This window comes from Eumetopias jubatus, unplaced genomic scaffold (assembly GCF_037043125.1).
Source record: "Eumetopias jubatus isolate StellerSeaLion01/CBP00866 unplaced genomic scaffold, mEumJub1_p1.0 scaffold_4, whole genome shotgun sequence".
Taxonomy (NCBI): Eukaryota; Metazoa; Chordata; class Mammalia; order Carnivora; family Otariidae; genus Eumetopias; species Eumetopias jubatus.
In genome coordinates this window covers 157,104,139-157,125,099 of record NW_028274810.1, presented here as the reverse complement: position 1 = coordinate 157,125,099, position 20,961 = coordinate 157,104,139, and the positions used below count along the sequence as shown (strand labels likewise).

At 35.9% G+C, this 20,961-nt stretch overlaps 1 protein-coding gene across 1 annotated transcript in view; it reads left to right on the top strand.

Annotated features, from left to right (window-relative positions):
- Positions 1-20,961, top strand: part of RALYL (RALY RNA binding protein like) — a 325,277-nt gene that overhangs the window by 266,164 nt on the left and 38,152 nt on the right. The window contains 1 exon segment of the mRNA XM_028113154.2: positions 14,657-14,704. Coding sequence (XP_027968955.2) covers positions 14,657-14,704 — 48 coding nt within the window.

Below are 20,961 nucleotides of genomic sequence, written 5' to 3'. Positions count from 1 at the left end.
TTTATTTCTGAATATCAATTTGATTATATTTGGATGAGAATTAATTTATTCAGTAAAAACTCTTCTCAAATCATATTGCTAGGTACAAAGGAAGGTGCAAAGGTAGATGAGAGCAGTGTTTCTCATAGCGGATTCACCAAAACAGTGCCAGTCCGTGAACTGTTTTTTACCAGGGTGACTACCAAAATACAAAAAGGAAGTAAGAGCATTTAGAAACTTTGATTGCATTTTTATACCCCTTTGACATCTAAGTGTATGATTTGGTATTTTATGAAATTATCAGCCTGTGATGAATGAGAAATTTTTCAAATAAAAAGCTGGTCCTTCACTACAGTAATTGAGAGGTTGTGGACAAGACTGTCTTTGCCTTTAAGGACCTTATCATCTCATGAAGAGGATAAAAACAAAGAAGCTGGTATCTAATACAAGACATGGCTTGGCAACTCTAATCTGCTAAAGAAGATAAAATAAAAATAAGCAAAGTTTTGTGATATGAGGCATTATTTGATAATTCTTGAAAGACAGGTTATAAATGAAAAGTCATGGTGGGACACAGTCGGGCAGGTTTAGTTTCTACGTGGAGATAACTAGCAGTACCATTTGGCTGCACCAAAGTTATCTTAGAAGTGACACTGAATGACATAACTGGCAAATTAACCAGTAACTGCATCACAGGAGACTGAAAAACCTCGTGTTCAAGGTTTCTTCCGCTCCCCCCACCCTCTTCCCCTCTCCTGCTTCCTCTTTTCTCTCCTCTCCCTCCTCCCAATCTCCTACTTCTCCTACTTCCTTCCCCCATCTCTGCCTCCCCACTTCTCCTCCTTTTTCCGTTTCTCTTCCTGTTTCTTCATAAAAAAAGAAAAAAAAAGGCATGCCTTCAAGAAGGAGCTTATGTCCTCGTGTCTGGTCTTCAGCTACTCCCTTTGCTTTGCAAGAGATTCCACCCTGAGGAGGAAAGTTAATATATGTGAAATGTTTGCTGAGTGAGAGAAATCACATTAATTCCTAACACTCCAGCCCAACTCTTCACAGTTGGGGGAAAAAAAATCCTGCCACTATCTTAATGGCCTATGAAAAAATTAGGACAACCGTACAATGCCACTATTTTTCAACATTAGACCGGAATGAGATTTCTCTTCAGCTAAGACTTAGGAGTTTATCATCTCAGAAAACTGACCATCCCAGAAGATCTGGAGATACTGACATTTTACAATCCCAGTAAACCCTTAAGACCCTGCCCCATCACACCCCAGTGAGACCCTCTGGTCAACAAGCCCTGCAAATGTGTGCATGCAACACACACACACTACTTCCAGTCAGGTTTTTAGTGCCGTGTTCTGAATTATGACCTACCAGCAAAGGATCACCAGATATTTGAGAAAATACTCTAACATGAAAGAAAAAAAATACAGAGAAAACCAGAACTCCACAGTAGAGGAAATATAAGGAGTATAAAACTGAACTAAACAAGCAAGCAAAAAACCCTAAAAACCCTCTTAAAAACCTATAATTAATATCCCTAGTGATAGGAAAATATATCTATATAAAAAGTGTATTATTAAAAAGGAACATATGGAAAAGAAAAAAAATTCTTAGAAATTAAAAGAAAAACAGAAATGAAAAATTCAATGAAAGTTTAGAATTCAAACTTAAAAGGTCACAAAGACAGAGATGGAAAATAGTAAAGAAAGGATTTAAAAATAATTTGAGGCCTACTCCCAGAGATCAATATCTAGTAATAGTTGTTTCACAAACAGAAAACAGAGGATATTATCAAATAAGTAATGAAAGAAAGTGTCCTAAAACTGAAACATATAAGTTTGCCACAGGAGGATTCTCAGCACAATGAATGAAAGATGATCCACACTTAGGCAGATTAATTACTACAGATAACAAGACCTGAAACCGGGCACCTGGGTGGCTCAGTCAGTTAAGCATCTGCCTTGGGCTCAGGTCATGATCCCAGGGTCCTGGGATGGAGCCCTGTATTGGGCTCCCTGCTCAGCGGGGAAACCTGTTTTTCCCTCTCCCTCTGCCCCTCCCCCTGCTCATGCGCTCACTCCCTCTTTCTCAAATAAATAAAGTCCTTAAAAAAAAAAAAAAAAGAACTTCAACCTTCAAGTAGAGGAATAAAAGCCCTGTACAAAGACTCAGAATCAGAATGACATCACATTTCTCAACATTAGGAACTTGCAGACAATGCAATAATGCCCTCCAAATTCTGAGAGAAAGTGATATCCAACCAGACAGTCAGTGCTACCAAACACATTATCAGTCAAGCATGAAGATAGGAAAAGATCCACTCCATTCGTATTTTGGGGGTAGTTCTACTCTATCAAGTCACTGCAGCCACTGCATTAACAAATACTGAACCACTGGTCCTAGGGGAAATATAGGATTAGGTTCCCGTGAGCGTCTCGTCACAATATTTTTGTTAACCAATTAATACATACCCCTGCTTAGTGGGTGTTTCTGTGTAAAGACAGTTTATTTCATATATATTGTTGATGCATTAACATTGAATTCATGACCAACAGCACTATAATCCTTGCCTAAGGAAGCTCATGTAACACATGTATTTTCTCCCTAAGGCACTTCACAGCCTTTTGTGCTTGGGAACACTTAGCTGCACCTCAGCACTCTGTTTAGGGGCCACTGCAAACAGAAAAATCACCAATGAAAAACACAAGATTGCAAAAAAAAAAAAATGCAGCACTAAGTAGGCCATGAAAAGTATACTTATTTGCAGTGTCAGATCTGAACCAAGTCACCTCAGTCTCAGTTGGGAATGAGCTGCCTCAGCAACTCAATTTTTTTGCCACTCTGTGCATGTCTGTGAGTGACCAGGAAAGCGCTGCAAGTATTGATTTGGGGGTTGCAGGTAATCTTAGCAAATTCACAAATACAGAATCCACAAATAATAAGAATCAACCGTATTTTCAGAAATCTAAGGATTAACAAATCCTTTCTAAGAAATCTACTGATGCTTGTTTCACCAAAATCATTGAATAAACCAATAAATAAATAAATAAATAAATAAATAAATAAATAAATAAATAATAAAAGGGTCTATCACAAGAAAGAAAAAAGTCCCCAAGTCACTGGTGAAGAGAAGTACCAGGATGGTCACTTTGTAGCAGACCCAGAGAAGACCCATCTGGGTTATAGCAGGACACTGGAGATCTCCATTAAGAATGAAAAAAATGAAGCCATTATAAAAGCCAAGTAAACAAAAATTTGTACAAGAAGGAAATGTAATCGTAGTGTATTGCTCAACTGTAAGTAAAGTTTACATAGTCATAATAACGTAAACACTGAATATTGACCTAAAACAGAAAAGAACTAATGAGAAAAAAACTTGGAATCTTGTGAAAAATTCCTCACTACATAAGCCCAGCAATATTGTGAGGGTTCACAGAGAACTCATTCCTCTGAGTAAGATTTAATTCTGTTCAAAATGAATACATAGCTGAGAGGTACATACTTCCAGGTATAAGATAAGTAAATCCCAGGAATGTAATGTACAGCATAGTGATTATAGTTAATCATACTGTAATGTATATTTGAAAGTTGCTAAGAGAGTAGATTTTAAAAGTTCTCATCACAAAGAAAAACAGTTTTGTAATTATGTGTGGTGATAGATGTTAACTAAACTTATTCTGGTAATCATTTCACAAAACATCAAACCATTGTTCTGTATGCCTAAAACTGATACAATGTTATATGCCCATTTTATCTCAATTTAAAAAACAGCAAAAAATTTAATTCTAGAAACTGAAGAATATTAAAGAAAATATCTGTTAACTTAGTTCAATAATGTTCAGAAGGAAAGTGCTTCTAAGAAACATATGTAGGTTGTAATAAAAAGAGACTAATCTAGAAAACAGCAGTTGATTCTTTAACTAAACCCCAGATTCAATATAATGCCTCGAATGAAGAAGTAAATGGCACATTTGATACTACACTGGGGAAAAAAACCCAGTAAGTGATTTTAGGAAAAAACTTGATAAACATCCCCTGAGTAAAATAGAGGAAAGTGGCAAAATAAGAACAAGGAAAAAGAAATGGATGAAAGTTCATAGAGTTTAATCTGTAAATAATAGGTATTGCCACAGAGAACAATTTTACAGAACATAGAAGAGTCAACAATGAAAGATAGAATATAATTCATTGATTTCTTTAAATGAGATTTTTACAATTTGAAATGTAAAGAAAGCTATTGGCATCCATGCCAAAAAAGAAAAGAAAAGCTAACTTTAAGAGGAAAACTAAAGTTGGACTCAGTTTTCTCTCTGATATGTACTACTGGGAAGACAATAACAGAGATATTTTTTTAAAGATTTTTTTATTTATTCATTTGAGACACAGAGATACAGAGAGAGAGAGAGAGCATGAGCAGGGAGAGAGGCAGAGGGAGAGGGAGAAGCAGACTCCCCGCCGAGCCAGGAGCCCAATGTGGGGCTCGATCCCAGGACCCCGGGATCATGACCTGAGCTGAAGGCAGACGCTTAACCATATGAGCCACCCAGGCACCCCAACAGAGATATTTTTGAGGGAAAAGATCGTAACAAGAATCCTGTGTTCAGCTACATAATCTCTCATTTGTGAAAGTAACAGAAAGACATCAAGAGAAAATATGTTTTACCACATACCAAACCCAGACAGAATTTTATAAATATAGCTGCTAACCTTTTGTTTTGATTTTTGTTTCTGGACTCCAACAGCATAAAGATCAACTTAATTTATAAAAATATGTTTAACAACTATTTAGTCATGTTCTTTAACTGAAAAGTTCTTGAAGGGGACAAAATGATTTGTTGAAAAAGACTACGGGAAAAATGGTACTGGTGGGAAAAATTTCACAATATTTCTAGAGTTTATCTAGAGGTGAGAATATTATAAACAAAATTTTGAAGGAGACGATCTCTTCTACAACTGTGTCACTTGGGGATAAGAATTGGCAATTCAGTGAGAATAAAATACAGACTACAACAATTAGCCATGTTTATACATGAAGGTACACATGAAGGTAGTAATTGACAGAGTGCAAACTAAGTCAATAAGGAGTGGAAGAATCATTCAGTATTCCTTCTTGGTCTTGGCACTTATCTATTTAAGTAGTTCTCTTTTTACTATTTTATTTAGAATATATTATAAGGATTACCTCTTGATTTTATCAAATACCTCTTTAGCATCTACTGATGACAATCATAGTTTTTCTCCTTTCATTTGTTTTTGTGCCAGAGTATGCTGATAGATTTTTCAGACTTGAACCTGACATTAGTTTTCTCTCCCTAGTCTATTTTGGCCTATTATGTTGCTCTTTTTTCTAGTAAGATTAAGACTGAATTCCTTTCTTTTTTCATCTTCAGTCTTCAACAATGAACACATTTAAGCCATACCTTTTTCTGAGTTAAGTTCCTACTATGTCCCATAGGTTTTGGAAGAAGCATTCTTTTTATTTCTTTCTAGATAATATGAAAGTCTAATTTTGATTTCTTCTTTAATTCTGCATCAATTTGATTGAGGAGACTCAAAGAGACCAGAACTGGTGCTCAACAGAAAAGGAGCCAGATTCAGGTCACCATGTTCCCAAAAGCTGTAGGCGAAGAATTAAATGTTACATTTTAATGAAGTAATTTGATTTAATAAAATCATGAAATTTCAACTTGGAAGATATCCCAGAACTATGTAATGCATCAGTTCTCTTCTCTACAAAATCCCTAACAAATGATTTTCAGGCTCTTCTTGAAGCTCATGTATCTGTTACACTGTTATACTAGATCATACAGTGTTTTGTTATGGTATTTTTCTGATTCTATTTTCTTTCCAAAACTACTAGACACTCAAGATATTTGGAACTCATTATTCTATTTCTTTGTTGTATTTAGCAGTAACATTGTTCCTTGTAATTACTACTCTTTAAGACTTGTTTTGCCTTCTGGAACCACAGTAAATAAATTTAATGCCTCTTCCACTAGACAACCTTTCAAATATTTAAACAGTTACCTGCCTCCTTTCCCAAAGGCTTTCTTCTCTAGACCAAACAACCTTATTTAATTCAAACTTTTTCATACAGAATCATTTTTGAGATTTCTTGCCACCCTAATTTCTTTCATTTGTATGCATTCCAGTTGGTTAATATCCTTGTGAAACTTTACTGAAATACACTAAACTGTTTCCAGGGATGTCTCAAAAGTGAGAGTCCAATGGAATTATTATCTTCTTTTTAAAAACCCTTCACTTTAGTTAATGCCCACTAAGATTTCACTAGCCTTATGGTACTGGTAGTACATTCTTGGCTTCTACTTCTGATAGTGGTAGTAATTGGCAAAATACCCAATATTTCTTACACCAATATCTGGTAAGCCATAGACAATATGATTTATACTCTGGACTCTAATTAATCATATTATTGCTTTGGTCCTCTCATTTATACAGTAGGGCTAATATTAACACTAACTCATAGGACTTTTAAGACAATTAAATGATCTGACATATGCAAAGCAGTTAGAACAGTAATAAATGCTAACCATTCAATAAATATTAATTATTAGAATTATTGTTGTTGTTACTATTGTTATTATCCCTTTTGACATCACTCTCAAACATTTTTTAAAGCTAGACTCAACCATGAAGAATATGTGCAGTTGATATATTTAGTCTTGAAGGAAAACTTTAGAAAGATTATTGTAATCCAATAAGATAAAAATTATAATAATAAAACTATCAACTATACAAACTAAGAAAAGGGTTTATCTATAAAAGAACAACCTGTACCCTTTGACTGTATGTCACATTTGGTCAAAGAATGCCTAAACAGGATTGTATCAGGCAATGCTCAATCAGGAGACAGAAGATAGAAACCACACCAGTCATTTTAACAGAGAAAATTTAATATGAGGAATTATTAACTAGTAAAATACATGGCTAACTACTTTAAAAGGATAAAAAAAAAGACTACGAAAGAATATCAAAATAGAAAATGTAGGAACAACTACTATCTCTGTGGCTGAGGGACAGTATCCAAGGAAGGAATAAATGAAGAGTCTCTGTCTCTGAGGCTGAGATTCATACTCCCGTAGGAGAGGGTGTAACTGCAGCCTACTGGATGGCAGAGGAGTTTGTTGGGGTGTTGGTGGACTACAGATAATGGGTAGACATCTCCTGCTGGGGTACCAGTGAGCATCACTGGCTCTCCCATATCCTGCTGACAGCCAGTGCCAGATGAGCAAGAAGAAATGTATATGAGAAACTGGAAAAAGAAGCTGCTTCCTCTTCTTTGCCTTGTGGTTTTCCTCCAGTGGGGTAGGGGGGTGGGGGGTGGGGAAATGGATTTAGAACTGAGAGACAATAAATATCAATATCAATTTATTGGCAGAAAGGGCTAACCCAACATAGCAATCATAATGGTCTAAACATTCTTTTTTTAAAAAGATTTATTTATTTATTTGAGAGAGAGAGAGAGCACTCAGGGGGAGGGGCAGAGGGAGAGAGTCTTAAGCAGACTCCACACTGAGCACAGAGCCCAAAGTGGGGCTCGAGCTCACCATCCTGAGATCACGACCTGAGCCAAAACCAAAAGTCAGATGCCTAACTGTGCCACCCAGACACCCCCATAATGGTCTAAACATTCTAATATTAATATTCAGGCATTTGAAAACTCTAATACAGATATTTGTTTTCCTACAAAAAGTAGTAACAATAAATATTATTGCAGAAATTGCCACAGACATGTAACATTCAATTCAAAAAATTTCAAATGGGGGCGCCTGGGTGGCTCAGATGGTTAAGCGTCTGCCTTTGGCTCAGGTCATGATCTCAGGGTCCTGGGATTGAACTCCACATTGGGCTCCCTGCTCAGCAGGAGCCTGCTTCTTCCTCTCCCTCTACTGCTCCCCCTGCTTGTACTCTCTCACTCTCTCTGTTGAATAAATAAATCAAATCTTTAAAAAAATTTTTTTTCAAATGGGTGACTGTAAACACTCTGCCTTTTCAAAACTCAAAATCTACTGAAATAGACTCCTGGATGGTCAATTGTTATATAATATGTTCAAATAGAAGTATGCATAAGAAGCTGTAAGAATGAAATCTGCATATTTCTGGCCGAATTCAGTTAAAACAAAGAGACGGATAATACTCTACAGGATTTTGACATGAGTCCTCAGGGAATATTTTACTCTGGAAATTCTGGTGTCAGGAAATTAAGACAAATTAAGTTCAAAGAAGGAAGATAAGAATGATGAATGGAATAGAGAGATTGGTTTGTGAAGGGAAAGGTTAACAGAAATAAATCTATATAGATTAGCTAAGTGACAGGAAAAGCAGAAAGCTGACAAGCAAGAATTAAATGTAAATGCAAAAAGAATAACAGAATACATGGAATTTAGTCTAACCCCACAGGCTTTATAATTGGGGAAGATGTGGGGCTTGAGTTAGTCTTTAAGAATGGGTAATATTCAACTGAAAGAAGTTACAACATGTTGATAGATGGAGGGCTTGAGCAAAACCCTATAATGGAAAACTGTTGAGCAACCATTTGGGCTAATACAGAAGACTGTGTAGAGATCCAAGAAAGTCTCCCTGTGACAGCAAGGAGCGTTTCTCTGCCAGAGTAGGTGCAGGGAAATGCTGAATGGATGAGAGAGTAGTTGAACGAATTATTAAAGAATATTTGAAGAAGGAGCCCCATTTCAGAAAGCACCCAAAGTTGAAGAGTCTGAACATCACCTTGTAGGCCATGGAGAGTAATTGAAGAGTTTGTTGTTGTCTTTTGTAAAAAGAATGCTTTCAAGTCACTAGCAGCATGTATCATGGATAGGAGATGTGGATATACTTGGGACCTGGAATACCAGTTTGGAGTCCATTTCACTGATCCAGACAAGACTCTTTATGTGTAGGCCAGACCTTCAAAATAGCTAGATTCTTGGTTCTTCTGCTTTCACATTTATAGTTCTCTTACCAGATAGGTCATGTGGTTTGCAAAAAATAAATTTTCGTTTTCATTGTAGCTTTATCAAGTAATCATGAATTGAAGAGAATCATTTTTTTCATTTATTCCAGAGCAAAAGACAGAAGTGAAAACTAAACACAGTTGTGGAATCCCATGTTTAAACATCTTTCCTAACAGAACACAGCATAGAGAAGGGTAACAAGCATACCCCATTCAGGAAGATACTTCCAAAGTCACAATCCCTGTGTTAACTCAGCCAGAAGACAGGAAAATAATTTTCCCCCTCCTTTTTCTCTCTTGTTCCCAGAATTCACTATCTACACCTACCTTAATTAAAGTAATTATCCTTTAAGTGTGTGAAACAGTAAGCTTGATTCACAGCAGGTAAAAGACCAGAACTAGTAACTGAGCTGGGTGGATCGTTTTACCCTTTTGAATGTCTTAGTCGCTGCCTCTTCCTGAGCTCCCAGGTCCTGATCCACAATTAGCCAGGAACTCTACAAATGTTTCATAATTCTTTAGGTTCCCACCCACCTCCTCCTTCAATTCTGAAGTCCTTGGTAGTAAACTATTTTGTCAATGCAACTTAGACTAAGTAGCTTTTTTCACTCTTTTTGAATTTCTAATGTATGTGTGTATGTCTATCCACTATACACACATACACACACACTCCAAAGTAAAATTAAAGTTGTATATGTATTCCCTAAAAGAAAATAGACATATTTTTGTCCACACATTATCTTGACAAAGTTTATAAATCTGTTCAACTATATATACTCTGACATTTGGAAACCTACACCAGATTTTATGACAAGTTAGAAATAGGATCCTATAGGTACCTCTGAGGATACTTCTACTAATAGCCTTGGAGAAGTATGCTCTAGAAATTCATTCCATTACCCTACCTTATGACTTCTGCAATCATGACTTCCACAGGTACTCTGAAGAAAAGTTATGCTATTGACAGAGACTAATCTTCATAAAACACTGTTCTACAAATTTATTCCACATTTTCTACCACCAATTCTTGGTCTTCTGGAGGGGTCTCCTTTTGAACATTCACTTGTCAAATTCCTAACCTTTACAAAGACCAATTCAAATGCCATCTCTTTCACAAAGCCTCGTTTGAGACTTTGTCCCACCAACCACATCCTAATTCTTCTGCCTATAAGCTCTCGTAGCAGTTTTTATATCTGTTTTGGCATTTTTCAAATTCTGCTTAAATTATAGTCATATGTATATTTATCTCATCCCTTGTACTTAGATTGACATTCCTTGAGGTTAGAAGCTATGTTCTGCTGATATTATTATCCACAACTCCCAGTATTGTGCCTGAGTTAAAATACTCAGTAATTGATTATCAAGTTTAATTTGGGAAGCCAGATATAGTCACTGAGAAGGCTTCAGTAGGAGTTAATATTGGCAGGATGTCTGTAATGAAACCATTAAAATGCTCCCTCCTTGTGCTGGGAAGTTTATTCATTTTCTTCAGATTATATTTTAATGAAGTTCTGTGATGGAAAATAAAAAGAAATACTTGTGTGTATTAGTCTATTCATATGAAGCTGGTTTTATGAATTCAAAGGGATTAGATAAATTTGATCTCACATATTGCAAAACCTAATGAGTTGTGATTTCTCCTTCTGTAAATGAAAAAGCTTAAATTAAATTCCAGGGAAGTTACTTGGTGTCACTTAATCTTCAGTAATAAAATAAAGACTATGAGTCTGCAACTCTAAACAATTACTTTACTAATTCCCATTTCCCATTAAATTTTGAGGGAAACTGAGCAGTTAGAATAAAGGTACATTGAAAAGTAGACTGAGGGGCGCCTGGGTGGCTCAGTCGTTAAGCGTCTGCCTTCGGCTCAGGTCATGATCCCAAGGTCCTGGGATGGAGCCCCGCATTGGGCTCCCTGCTCAGTAGGAAGCCTGCTTCTCCCTCTCCCACTCCCCCTACTTGTGTTCCCTCTCTTGCTGTGTCTCTCTCTGTCAAATAATTAAATAAAATCTTTAAAAAAAAAGTAGAGTGAAAGTGTACCAGATTTAAAAATAAAAAATATAAACTATTTGTGTGAAATATTTAAAACTGTTGTTTCACTTTTCTAAAAAGTTGAGTATCTGCCCCCTGCCATGGAGCATGCCTCCAAACAACAGAAGCCTTGACATTTCCTGGACTTAGTTTCTTCTTGGAAAATGCCTAAAACATCTGACTTATGACCATTTTGTTTCAGTAGCCTAAGAACCAGACTGTCATACAAAGCTGCTACAATGAAAGTTGCAAAGCTTCCTCCCTTAAAAGCCCCCCCTCAAAAAAAGAAAAAGTAAATTAGCCCATGAACAGAACAGTTTATGAGGAAAGGGAAGGCTATCTTTTTTTTTTTTAACTTGAAAGACAAGTTTTTCCTTCCAAAAAAATCCTAGAATACATAAAACGCCTTAAAAACCTGAATATGGCTTCTGGAAATGCCATTTTTTGACAGGTAATTGCAAATAGAGTCTCACACAGAAAGAGAAAGAAGGGATTTTTAAGAGAGACAAAATCTGGGGAAGGGGGAAAGAAAAAATAAAGCTGGCAGCAGGAACACTGGGAAAGCATACTTGTCACAAATCATACTTGCCCTGCGGTTATCTCTTTTCATTTCTTTGAATCTCTTTTTCTTCCTTGGAAATCCAGCGTGATTTTATAGCTTATGACCTGAGCCAACTACAGCTGTGGTATTTCTGCTAAAAGCCCAAACCATTAAGACAAAAACAGGCTTGTCGTGATCACCAAGACAGGCTTGTTTGTGCATTTCATTTCATTTTGAACTGTGACAGGTAAAATTGAGTTCCTGATGGCAGACAGTGGGACTTGGAGATCAAATAGTTCAGCATGCTCAGCTACAACTTGTTCTTGCAAATATGTCATAGCAGTCAGGATTGAACAAAAAATAAGCAGATTGGACAAGATAATTTAAGCAGCTACTAAGAAAAACAAAAATGATTTCTCTTTTCTCATGCATTTTTAAATTTCCAGAAGGCTATTAAATTATTGAAGTATTTCCAAAAGGTATGAAATACATGGAATCATCATTATTAGCCACATTAATAACATATTTATTAATTGGTCCATGTGTCATATTTGGCACTCGGGGAGTTTAAAAAGAAAGAGAGGACATATATAAAATCAAGATGAATTTATACATCTTTAATTAGATAGTCTCATCATCATGCTCATAAACCTTTGAAATGCTCTCTTAAACATCTGAGGAAAAATAAAGTTATATGTGCTAAAGCATTAAGATTATTAAACTTTCTCATCCTTCAAGCCTCCAGTTGTATGTCGCCTCCTCAGAGAGGCCAGCTCTGATTAATCTCTTTTAAAAGTTCTTCCCTTCAGTCTCTCTGTCCCATTCATTTACTTCTAAGTATTTCCTGTTTAAAATGTTTTTCTTATTAGCTTTTTAATCTGTCTCTACCACTATCAAAGAAAAAAAATGCAACATACAGATTAAATAGGTAAGGAAAAGACCGTATTCAAGACTATCTAAATAGAGGACAGAGATTGAACTCAACTCTACTGAAACAAAATGCTGGGAAATTTGTAATATGTGGGGTGAGCTAGTGGCAATAGCAGGGAAATGGATCAATTTGATTAGGTCATCTGTGTTTGCTAATTGGCGCTTAATCAAAGTGAGATATCTATTTTGCTTCTAAACCTAAGTGGCAAATACAGTTCCTGACACACATGTCCTTAATCAAATTCTGGGGGCACCTGGGTGGCTCAGTCGTTAAGCGTCTGCCTTCGGCTCAAGTCATGATCCCAGATTCCTGGGATCGAGCCCCGCATCGGGCTCCCTGCTCAGCAGGGAGTCTGCTTCTCCCTCTCCCATTCGCCTTGCTTGTGTTCCCTCTCTCGCAGTCTCTCTCTGTCAAATAAATAAATAAAATCTTTAAAAAAAACCAAACAAATTCTGATAAATGAGCACATGAATGACTACACTGTACTTAACCTACATTGTGTAAGATATTTAATATCTTTAGGCCTCAGCGTCCTATAAAATTGGAACAATACATCTTATTGGTTGTTGTTAAGATTAAATAGTATGTTCTTTCAATTCTCCTGACATAAGAATAGTTACAAACTTAAGGCCTGTTAAATTGATCAATTGGGGAATATAAAATTACTTGCCTGTCATATGGTGGTTCCTCAAAAAGTCAAACGTAAAAGTACTTTATGATCCATCAATTCCACTTCTAGGTAGATACCCCAAAGAGATGAAAGCAGGGACTCTAACAAATACTTGCACACCGATGTTCAGACTACCACTGTTCACAGAGGCTAAGAGGTGCAAACAACTCAAATGTCTATCAATAGAGGAATAAACAAAAAGCAATATGTACCTATATACAACATTATATTTTTCAGTCATAAAAAGAAATGAATTTCTCACGTGTGGTACAGTATGGATAAACCTTGAAAATGTTATGCTGACTGAAATAAGCCAGGCTAAGAAGGACAAATATTATACGATTCCAGTTATATGAGGTATCTAGAAGAGGCAAAGTCAGAAGGTAGGATGGAGAGTACCAAGGACTGGGGGCAGTGGGGGATGGGGAGTTATTGTTTAATGGGTATGGAATTTCTGTGTGGGATAATGAAAAATGCTGGAAATGGATATTGGCAATCTTTAAACAACATTGTGAATATACTTAATGCCACTGAGTTGTATATTTAAAATGTTTAGAATGGTAAATTTTGTTACATATGTTTCATACTGATAAAAAATTAGTGAATAGACATTAAAAATAATTATTCCCCTGTAGTGTAGATACGTCTTTCATCATGAGTAAATTTCTTGCTGGCTGGCGAGGGTTGCACAGTGCCATGGAAAATGCCCCAGACATGGATTCAGAAGATTTTTCTTCTCCAGTTTCAGCTCTGTCACTTACTAGTAATAAAAATTTGAGCAAGTCACTTAGGTCCTTTGCACCTTAGTTTCTTCTAGTTACAGTATCCAACAGAGTTGCTTTGTGTACTAAAATTAAAGGAAATAATTCATATAAAGGGCTTTGTAAATTCCAACAATTATATAAGTAGATGGGAGCAGTTTTATTATATATTCCTTTAAGAAGCTTAATCTTTTCACTGAAATGTGCTTATTAATTGCTATTTAAGTACCCTAAAATATTAAATTATTGTTGCTAAGATTCAGCCAAGGTGCCTTTTTTTCTCTGTGTATTAAATTATAAGTTTTTAGAATGAAAAAGAACGCTGAATTTCTAAAGAAACCATATTTCTCTTTAGCATTCTTAATAGCAAATGGGTCATTAAACCTTTCTTTTCCATAACTTTTGTTCATTGTGTAGTCTCACTGTACAGACCTTAGGAAGAAAGGATAACTATATTATACCCTGTCTGGAAAAAAAATGGCCTTCATTCATATGTAATTACAAGTATTAAAAAATTTTACTTTGCTACCTCCTCTCATCTTCCATTCCGAACCATACAAACCATTATCAGTCTTCCCATTGTCAGACATATGATAGTTTGACATGGCACTCTATTCAATTGACATTACTTTGTAAAACTCTCTGGATACATAATTACATTGAAAAAAATCTAAAAAGTAACATAAATTACTTGTTTTAACCTCATAACTTAATACCAAAATTAGTGTGGTTGAACAAACATCAACTAATTTTTTGTTTCCCTCCTTAGTGGTTATGTCTTTGACTATGATTACTACAGAGAAGATTTCTACAATCGGTATGTAAATTTTTCATTCTTATTTTCCTTTGATTTAAATTCTTTTAATTGCTTTGTATATTTCATTCGGTATTCTTGATTGATGTTTAAAATAAAGAAAGTTCTTTACTAACTCCCAAAAAATATAATGTAGACAGATTTTCTTATGTTCATTGTGCTTACTGAAGCATAGTACATCTTGGACTTTTAGGACTTCAGAGGTTCTTAAGCCAAAAGTTCGGTTATGGAATATTTGAATAACATCCCCAAAATTTAATGAACCAATATTGTTTTCCATGTCTGTTGATGACTTAAAATTCTTCAAGACTGAAAGTTTTGTAAACTCGGAAAATGAGTCCAACCTTCTAAAATATCTGTTTTCAGTATGACACATTGCAGTGTTAGTTGGTTAGATTGGTTAGATTCAGTAAAAATTACAGACGGTTCTTGCTTTGCATAGTAGTGTTGGATCATAAAGGAAACCATACAAAGTGATGTTAATAATAAGTGGAAAAAACAATCTTCCATCACCTCTAAAAATGTTTGTAAACACATTAAAAATTCTCTTACTGTTGGTTATAAATAATAGAGAAATGCAGTAAAATTGTTTTAAGTACACTATAATTTAAAGACAGTAAAAATATTGAGAATTCATGTGTTTTAGTTCTTTGTAAAAAGATCTGTCCAAAGGTAATTTGAGCAGGGCTTGCCTTCTGTACAACTTACTCTACGGAGCTAGCATCCTTCTTGTGCCTCGGTGAGGTGCCCTACTCCTTTCGAAGGCTGGACCAGCTCCAACAGTTTATCAGCATTGTGAACTATCTCTGTGGTTCTTTTGCCAGTGTCACTTCTTCTGGGGCATCGTTATCCCTCTTTATCCCTTCACAACTGTTTTCCTCATTTATGTCAATCTGTTGCTTTTCCTAAGTTCCTCTGGTTCGGTATCTAGAGTCTCTCCAGTAGAAGAGTGTCAACAGTCCTCGGTCAGCTCTTTCTTGCACAGTTCCATCCCACTTAATTTTTTCACTTCCAGTGTTATCCCTCTTCTCTTCTTTGCTGCACTTTCATCTTTGTTGGCCAGTTTCCTCTTTTGATTACCCATTTTTGTCAAGGTTTATCACTGGCAACAAGGAGACAATACAACTACGGAGTTACCGTCCGGTTTGCGCAGTATAACAGATGCAGGGCAACTGGAGAGACTTTGAATGAAGTGACGTGACCGGGCACTGATCATGATGCGCCTGTTATTTGCACAGTGCTTTGTGGACTGAAAAACTAGCAGCCAAGTTTGGACTTTATGAAATTACAGTTACTACGTGGCAACTGAAATTTGATTTGTGCTGTGGGAAGACGTGTTATTTAACTAAACATGGGTTGAAATTCTGAGATATGCAAATCAAGGGCCAACTGTACAGAGATCATTAGACCACACACATAAAAATGAGGTAAATATCTTTTAAGCTTTTCAATTGCACGTTCTAGTCAAACAACAACAACAAAAATCCCAAGGTATAAAAAAATGCAAACTTGGAAAAATAGTTCGTAACGGACATTTTTAATAGGGAAGAAACTTCATGATCCCTTGGATGGTCCTGGTTCGTTTGCTCCAGCTACACAGCTCCTTTCTCAGCTCCACAAGAACACCGTGTACCCTCCTCCCTCAGCACCTTCTTCCATGCTGCTCCTTCTCATTCCTCCCTCTGTCCTCTAGTTAACTTGCCTTCATCCCTCAGCTCTCAGCATGAACACCACTCTCAGACTAAATTAAGTTCCTCTGTTCCCCTCTCTCAGCACCCAGCAGTATCCTTCACAGCACTTCTGCTTTTTACTGCCGTCTTTCTTTGTGATGACAGTATTTGATTCATGTCTGCCTCTCTTCCTCCATGAAGGCGGGAAAGGTGCTCAGGTTTGCGTATTATTGTATCCTCAGGCAATATCATTAAGTCTCAAACATAGCGGATACCAGTTTATGTTCTTAATTCATCGTCTTGGATTTAGAGAGACATTGGTTTTCCCATGGTCTTACAATAAATTCATGACCAAACTACAAGTATAAACTATTCATTTAGATTCAAAAGCCAACTGTGTGAATATGCAAAACGGGAGGGGAGCAATATTAGTCTATGGAGTTAAATCAAAGGAGACAGCCTTACCTAAAGGGAAACCAGACCACAACCATACCTTTATCACCACTATGTTCAACTACTCAGTTAAGCAAGTTATTCCACTAGGTACATCCTTATGATCAAATATGAATTTTAAAAGATAATATTCTCAAATCATTTTTATAATTTATACAAGATACAATATTTTATTGTAAATATTAAATAGTTTGTAATAACTTGTCCTAAAAATGATCTGAAGATCTGGCAGCATAAAACAATCCCATTTACTATTAAGAAAAGACACCATTTAAATAGTCTGCATACTATTTGAAAATTTTAGTTTAGACAAGTCTAAAGACTCTTTTTATTTTTTTATAATTTTTTATTGTTATGTTAATCACCATACATTACATCATTAGTTTTTGATGTAGTGTTTCATGATTCATTGTTTGTGCATAGCACCCAGTGCTCCACGCAGAATGTGCCCTCTTTAATACCCATCACCAGGCTAACCCATCCCCCCACCCTAGACAAGTCTAAAGACTTTTTTTTAAAGATTTTATTTATTCATTTATTTGAGAGAGGGAGAGCACAAGTGGGATGAAGGACAGAGGGAGAAGCAGACTCCCTGATGAGCAGGAGCCCGATGCAGCTCCATCCCAGGACGGTGGGATCGTGACCTGAGCGAAAGGCAGACCCTTAACCAACCGAGCCGCCCAGGTGCAGCTTAAAGACTTTTTTTTTTTTTCAGGATACAGACCCTGTCCTAATTGCTATGAATAAAGTTTTCAATTAGCATATGTTTAGTCTGTCAATATGAAACTGTTTTTGGCATTGTAGTCTCTTAAGTGTTTTCTATCTTGTGATTCCCTTCTACATTTAAAGAATTTCTACCTAAAATGGAGTTTCTATGTAAATTATAGCCCAATAAAATCATTAGGTAAATAGATGACTGATAAATAGATAGATGATAGAGAGATAGATAGATAGATAGATGATAGACTGATGATGATAGATAAATCTGTCCTACCTGCCAAAGATTAAGAGCCTTAATCAGCCAAAGAGTTACAGAGCTTGAAGTTCTCAGATGATTCTTCACTATACAACAAAGCAAACTGAACAATTCCGCAAATCATTTATTTATCTTATATAAAATCTGTGTGGCTTATAACGGTGCAAAAGATCATATGGTTGTATTGCTAACAGACTGTCTGAAGAATCTGTGTTCTTATTAGTTTATTTTCCATTTTTTGCCCTTGACTAAGAAAGATGTAAGCATCCGCCACTAATGGATAGAGTCCGGAGTTCCCTATGAAAATAGATTGTCATGAAAGGAAAACAGAATGGACAGGTTGGATGATATAAAGAGCTTACAAAGTGCTAACAGTTTTATGCACAGTAATTTCTCATAAACTACACTCTGCTTGAAATTGTGGTTAATTTTTTTTCTCTTTTTACTAGTGGTGCAAACTTGGGCGAGTTGTTTAATACCACAAAACATGTTGTCTCCTCCATGAAGTGAGCAAGAAATTAATTCCTGCCTCATAAGATTGTTCTAAGGATTAAATGAAGTAACATATGAATAATGATCAGCATTGTGCCTGGTATATCCTGGTATATTTTTACTGCATAATCAATGTTCGCTACTAATAACAGCTAACAGTAACCATTAACAATGATGGTGAATGCAATTCTTATGCTGATATTCATGTAGCATTGTCCCTATGACTGAGAAATCAACTGGTTGGTCAATTGTTCCAAATAGTCCATTGTGAGACCTCTTGATTATTCTATTTTTATCGTTTTCCCTTCTGCTCCCAGAGCATAATAGCTTAGACACTGCCATATATTCATACCCTATGGCTATCTGATTTCTGCCAGGTTTGAGAATTCTCATGTGATTGGGGATTTCAACCCTTAGATAGTTTCAGCTTAGATAACCACTTTACACAAAGTGCCATCATATTGTCATTGTTTTGATACGCTGGCCCAGCAGTAACTTCCCTAAAGACTAAGTTAGTGTCTGTTCATGGATTCAGAGATCATGAAGAGTATCACTAAATAATAGACTTGAATGGTTATTCTAAACTTTTTTTTCATATTACACAAAGCACTGCTCAGTAATTTACAGCATTAAATGGCATTTTCTTCTAAAAGGTCAAGTCTGACTCTAAATGAAGGACATTACATGTTATTAAAATTAAACATAAATATTTATATACTTCCAAGTAAAGTAAAAGGAGATATATACCTAAAATTATATTGAATCCCCCCAGGGAATGTTTTCAATTTCTGAGATATTGGCAGTGTTAATCCAATCTTTTTTCAATAGTATCAGGAATAGCACTGAGCAGATGATAACCCCCAGGATAAGTAAACTTGTGTTAATAGAGAAAAAGAAATGCCAGAAGTGCTTTACCATATAGAAAGCACATATGCATATTAAATGATGCGAAATGGGCATTGTTCAACTCTGGCACAATTTTGACCTTGTGTAACTTAACAGAAGAGAAACTACTAGAGTTGTAGTTAATGAAAAAAACTCCACGTCAAGTTGCAGTTACTTCATTGATTCCAGAGTACAGCATTTATTCATGAATCCTGGAAAAACATATTAGCAAGAGGCAATGTATGTTTCATTATGCAGGTTTAAATTACCATCTAATAGAATAGTATTCCACTTAAAACATTTGGAAATAATAGTATGGTACACTTGACAAAGCATATAGATTTAGAGGCAGAAGACATAAATTTCAGGCCTAGCTGTGCATGTGCTCACTGGTTAAGTGACTTGGGCAAGTCACTTCATCCTTTTTTTTCTTCTTCATGGGCAAAATGACCTAACAATACCAACATTACAGATTTATAAGCATTAATAAATAAGAGAATCATTTTACTGATTTATAACCTCAAAACAGCTATTTGAATTATGAACTTTTTCATTACCCAAAGCTGTATACAAAATATAGCAGACAGCACAGTTGTGCAAAAAGTAAAGCTTCCATTAAGGTCAAAAAATTGCAGAAAAGATCATTCAAGATTTCGATCAGCTTGCCTTTAAAAGCATGTTCAAGAAATATCTGCACAAGATCCAAGAAGACAACTTCACTGAAAATCTTAGAAAATTTTAATAACAAAAAACAATAAAAATTACTCATTTACTGGTCTCCAGTTAAGTGTGCCTTTGAAATTTTCTAATTCGGTTGAAACCAAAAGCTTACTTGAAGTCAGAGTGGAAATTACAGACAGATTTTATGAATTTTGAGTAATTCAAGCAGTATAGAAAACAGATATAATGAGTAGGCTATACGAATCATTCATGTAGGGGGCTCCTGGGTGGTTCAGTCGTTAAGCATCTGCCTTTGGCTCAGGTCATGATCCCAGGGTCCTGGGATCGAGACCCACATCAGACTCCTGCTCAGCGGGAAGCCTGCTTCTCCCTCTCCCACTCCCCCCTGCCTGTGTTCCCTCTCTCACTGTCTCTCTCTCTGTTAAATAAATAAATAAAATCTTTTAAAAATATATTAAAAGAATCATTGATGTGGATTTTAAATACATCCCTTCTTAAAAATGAATAGGCACCTTAATTTGATTTTATAGACTATATATCTGTCAGAAGTTAAGCATGCTGAAGATAAGGGTTCAAGTTTGAATCAAGACACAAAGGGAGATCTCTGATCCTCTGGTTACTGATCTTCACATATGCTACAGAGTCCCAATCCCTTCTTAAAAATGAATAGGCACCTTAATTTGATTTTATAGACTATATATCTGTCAGAAGTTAAGCATGCTGAAGATAAGGGTTCAAGTTTGAATCAAGACACAAAGGGAGATCTCTGATCCTCTGGTTACTGATCTTCACATATGCTACAGAGTCCCAGTGAGGACATGGCTCTGAACTTGTTCTCAAGGTTGGCTGTAGGCAGCCTAGTTGTTTAGCCGCTGGTCCAGACCACATGTTTTTGTTAACATTAAGCACATGGTGCCTATAACCTTTGATTCATAAGCAAGGAAAATGAAGAACTCTTTTTCATGAGGGAAATTTAGGAAAAAAAAGGTAATTACCAATTCTTGAAATCTATTTATCTAAACAATTTATCTAAAATTAAAATTCAGTGTTTGATAACAGAATATTATTCAAATAATACATTAATTTTTTTTAATTTTATAATC